Here is a 4,663-nt window from a genome sequence, read left to right as displayed (position 1 = left end):
ATCCAGCTCCCTGCTAATGCATACGAAGATGGTCCAAGTGCTTGGGCCCTACATCAATTAGGGAGAGCCAGATCCTGGCTGATTATGCCATGTAAACACATGGCTGGCTTCTCAGGTGTATAAATGTTAAATTACTGCAGTGAAGGTTAGTGGATGGGCAACACATCCAGGCCCTCCTAACTGGGAGCTCTGTATCATTTCTAACAAACACACACCGCCCATTCAACCCCCTGCTCAACCTATCCTAATGACAATGCAATCCTGTACTACAGTACATGTCACCAGCAAGCAAAGCCTGAGAAAAGCTGGTCTGTTTGGAATGTGAGGATTAAAAACCAAAAACGGGTGGCAGGAACATGGAGGAAAAGCCAGGAAGTGGGGGCTTCTGAGCTGGTTAACGACATGGACAACTGCAATTCCCTCTCACGAGACCCTCTGAGGATCAGGAATGACGTAGACATTCAGACTGCCTCCTGGAATGAGGCTCAGGCATGTAACCCCGGCTACAACCTTTAGCACTGCAGTGTTTCCCCTGGGAACGTGTTCCCTCTGTCTCCTAACACTCCATGCCTGATGGGATTGGATACAGGCAATGTCCAAAGACAGAACAGTAAAGTGGCCTCTAATACTCGTGGGAATGTTGGAACACAACCAAAGCTTAGATATGAACTGAGGCAAGGAGGCAACACTTTCCCCCTTTAGAGTCTAGTCTAGTCTAGAAAACACAGGGCCTGGCACAGTGGATTCATTGGCTAATCCTCCATCTCCAAGCACTGGGATCCCCTATCACACCACTGAATCGTCAATTTCTGCTCTGTTTCTCAAAGATTTTATCGCCATTTATTGCTGATGTTGCCAGTATAAATATAAGACATGCCAAACCAACTTCAAATGGTTTGTCCTACATGCCAGCAATACAAAGGGTTGCATTAGTGCCACCAAACCCAAAAGAATTGGTAAGTGCAACACATCTGTGCTCAGCTTTCCATTCCTGTGCCTCCAGTGGGACGTAATTCAGATCGAATTCTGCTTCTGTGCAGTCCAGGTTTAAGGTAGGTGGCAGTTTTCGATAGTAACAAGCGAGTGCGGTGAAGGCCGCCTCGGCCGCCCCTGCAGCCCCCAGCAGATGGCCTGTGGCTCCCTTCGTGGAGGACACGGCCAGCTTGCACGCGTGCTCTCTGAAGAGACGTTTGATGGCTCTGTTTTCAGCAGCATCTCCCAAGGGGGTTGAAGTGGCGTGCGCGTTGATGTAGGTTATCTCCTCAGGCCGCACGCCCGCATCTTTTACAGCAGCACCCATACATCTAATAACACACGAAAAGGAATCGATAGGAACTCGGTTTAATTTTCACAAGATTCTTCATTGGCATGGTTTCTGTAAAACGAATCCAGGCATTTGGTTATACGGGATGGAAACAAGCCTAGCTCCAGTGACAGAATCCCATCTTGGATTACCACGTGAGCAGAATGTCACATGCTAGCACAAGTCAGTCACACCCAGCACCTCGGAGCCAAGCACACAGACCTGTGACATCTACCATGGCTAATAAAGTACAATCCCATTTGCTTGAATCGACATTTTCCTCCCCGCGAGGGAAAAATCGTGTTGACTTGAGGCCTGAATAATAATTTTTCTTCTAGCAAATTTGCATTACCAGGGGAAATACAGAAATTTATGATTTTTAAGTTTTTGCTGTTCACATTTAAATGTAAAACTTGGCATATTTCCCAATAACCTGCTACTTCAGTACATCAAATAACCTTTGACTCTCTTTATTGAAGCTATGTAAATTATAAATACAAAGCAAAGCCAAGATACAAATTAAGAAAAACCTCTGGAAGAATATTTAAAAGTAGATGTGGACACTTCTTTTTTAGTTTTTATCTGTGGGCTGCATGTACTTAAAAAAATTATTTGAAAGGCAAGGTGACGCTGGGGGGGCAGGAAGAGAGAGAGACACCTTTCACCTGCTGGTTCATTCCCCAAAAAATCAGCGACAGCGGGGTCTTGGCCGGGCCTAAGTCAGGAGCCTGGAACTCCATTTGGGTGCCTACATAGGTAGCAGAGGCCCAACTACTCAAGTCTTTCAACTGCTTCTTTTCTTTTTCAAAGATTTATTTTTATTGGAAAGGCAGATATACAGAGAGAAGGAGAGAAAGAGAGGAAGCTCTTCCATCTGCTGATTCACTCTCCAAGCCGCTGCAAGGGCTGGTGCTGAGCCAATCCCAAGCCAGGAGCAGCTTTCAGGTCACCCATGCAGGTGCAGGGTCCCAAAGCTTTGGGCCATCCTTGATTGCCTTCCCAGACCACAAGCAGGGAGCTGGATGGGAAGCAGGGCTGCCAGGATTAGAACTGGCACCCAGGGCCCGGCGCTGTGGCCTAGCGGCTAAAGTCCTCGCCTTGATAGCGCCAGGATCCCATATGGTCACTGGTTCTAATCCCTGCACCCACACTGGATACCTGGAAGAGGCTCCTGGCTCCTGGCTTCAGATCAGCACAGTTTGAGCCATTGAGGCCACTTGAGGAGTAAAGCAAAAGATGTAAGATCTTCCTCTTTGCTTAGTCTAAAGCAGAAGACAAGAGAAATCTAGCGGGACTCAGAACCCTCCTACTGGAGCAGCAAGTTTGTACAGCAGCACCATCCTTACCTTAAGGCACCTTCTCCTTCGGGATCAGGGGCGGTGATGTGCCCCGCATCGCCTGAAAGCCCGTAGCCCAAAACTTCAGCATAGATGCGGGCCCCTCTTCGCAAGGCATGTTCCTGTTCTTCCAGCACCAGCACCGCGGCCCCTTCTCCCATAACAAAGCCATCCCTCTTGGGATGAAACGGTCGACATGCCAACCTAGGATCCGGGTTGGTGCTCAGAGCCCGAGCTCTGGAAAAGCCAGCCAGCGATAAGGGACTAATACAGGAGTCGGTTCCTCCAGCCACCATGACATCGGCATCACCGTGGGCGATGAACCTGAAAGAGTCGCCCACGGCATGAGCGCCCGTGGTACAGGCTGTGGACACTGCGTGATTGGGGCCCTTGAGCTTGTAGCGGATACTGACCTGGCCCGCGGCCATATTGATCAAAATCTTCGGGACAAAAAAGGGGCTGACTTTATTATAACCCTTTGTCTGAAACATCAGAGCTGTTTCGGAAACAACTTCCAGAGGAACCATCCCCATGCCAATGGCCACACCGGTAGCTGCTTGCTCAGCTTCTGTCTGTGGCCGCCAGCCCGAATCTTCCAAGGCTAACTCTGCAGCCCCCATGGCCATGACCGTGGGAGAAGACATGGACTTCAAGTTCACTTTAGACACAAAGTTTTCCTCGTGGAACTCGCCTTCACCACGGCCTCTTGGCACAAAAGCAGCCACACTGCAAGGGATACCGTTATACTCTTCAGCCACCAGCGGAACAATTCCACGCTCCCCTCGGACCAGGCGGTCCCACACCAGCCGGGTGCCGACACCCAGCGGGGTCACCAAACCAATGCCTGTGATGACAACACGCCTGCGTGGCCTGGGGGCCGCAGAGGTTCCCAAAGGCCTCCTCTCACTTCTCACATGCTGGCACAATCTTGAAGACACAATAGGAGGGCTTACAAGCTTTACGAAATTCTGCAAGCAGTCTGACAACATGGTTGATGCAGGATCCGAAATACGTTCCTGTAACAGACCACAACACACCCAGGCAACAGTGCCTGTCAACCGAAGGGCCAAAGAAACAACAGTCCAGCTACACCCTTCCAGGTGCCTCACTGTGAAAGGGTAAATAAGCACAGGGGAAAACTATGCTAAATTGCTCTTACACTTTATCTTCAAACCAAGTTACACCTGTTTTAGATTTGTAAGCACTCTGAGACCTTAAAAAAAAAACGAAAAGAACCCCCCCCACACACACACTTTCTCGGACACGGGCTGCAGGAGCACCCTGTTTTCGGGTTACACGGGGCTTGGTCCTAGCGTGTCTGATCTCAGAGGAGCCTATTCTTTGAGGCGCAGTAAATCGGTATTCTCTTGTGTTCCACACGTGGGAATCACCCGGCTGTCCATCAGATCAAGCCCCCGAGCAGCAGGACGGGGCGGCTGGCTCGCAGCCTCCACCGGACAAAGTTCCCCAGCGGGGCGGGTCACCTGTGACCCCGTCAGGACGAGAACCGATTGCTTCCGGGGGAGCGGCAAGGCCGGCGGGGCGGGGAGTGGACAGGTGTGGTGACCCCACCCCCAGGCCGCTTCTCCAGCAACACCGCACGCGCCCCGAAGCGAGCTTGTGGCTCGGGGTCCTCCGCCCGTGTTCTCGAAACCCCACAGCGACTAGACTCAGCGGGGGAGCGGAGGAAGGAAGCGGAACAGCCAGCACGGGATACCTTTGGCGGGGCTCGCGCAACGGACTCAGCACTCGCGCACGCGCGCGCACGGACGTACGCAGGGACGCGCACGCACGCACGCGTCCCGCCCGAGGCGGCGTCAGCCTCGGGAGCACCCGGGTCCACGTCAGCTGTGGCCCGAGTGACTGGCAGGTGACAGAAGCTGCAGCTAACACAGCCACGTAGTATTTTCAAAAACGATTCCGCTATGATAACGTCCACATAGTCTGTACTGACTGCAGTATATTCCGCCGCGGTCCTAGGGAAAAATTAAGGAATTCCTGTTGCCACAGTTATTGCACCATG

General features: G+C 51.7%; 1 protein-coding gene across 1 annotated transcript; it reads right to left on the bottom strand.

Annotated features, from left to right (window-relative positions):
• Window positions 1–894: 894 nt before the first annotated feature.
• Window positions 895–4,421, bottom strand: OXSM (3-oxoacyl-ACP synthase, mitochondrial). The gene is made up of 3 exons (XM_004588284.4): window positions 4,358–4,421; window positions 2,650–3,656; window positions 895–1,304 (listed from the first exon to the last, which is right to left on the bottom strand). Exons 2-3 carry the CDS (start codon window positions 3,627–3,629, stop codon window positions 902–904), a joined length of 1,383 nt encoding a protein of 460 aa, XP_004588341.2. The 5' UTR covers window positions 3,630–3,656; window positions 4,358–4,421; the 3' UTR covers window positions 895–901.
• Window positions 4,422–4,663: the final 242 nt, after the last annotated feature.

This window comes from Ochotona princeps, chromosome 30 (genome assembly GCF_030435755.1).
Source record: "Ochotona princeps isolate mOchPri1 chromosome 30, mOchPri1.hap1, whole genome shotgun sequence".
NCBI lineage: Eukaryota > Metazoa > Chordata > Mammalia > Lagomorpha > Ochotonidae > Ochotona > Ochotona princeps.
The sequence above is the reverse complement of the archived record's forward strand: the minus strand, read 5'-3'. Positions and strand labels throughout refer to the sequence as shown.

Bases quoted from the DNA above. Each gene is read 5' to 3' on its own strand.
- OXSM (XM_004588284.4), bottom strand. From the start codon at position 3,629: ATGTTGTCAGACTGCTTGCAGAATTTCGTAAAGCTTGTAAGCCCTCCT. The intron at 1,305-2,649 runs GTAAGGATGGTG...GTGTGTTATTAG, and splicing joins GAAGGAGAAGGTGCCTTAAG to ATGTATGGGTGCTGCTGTAA.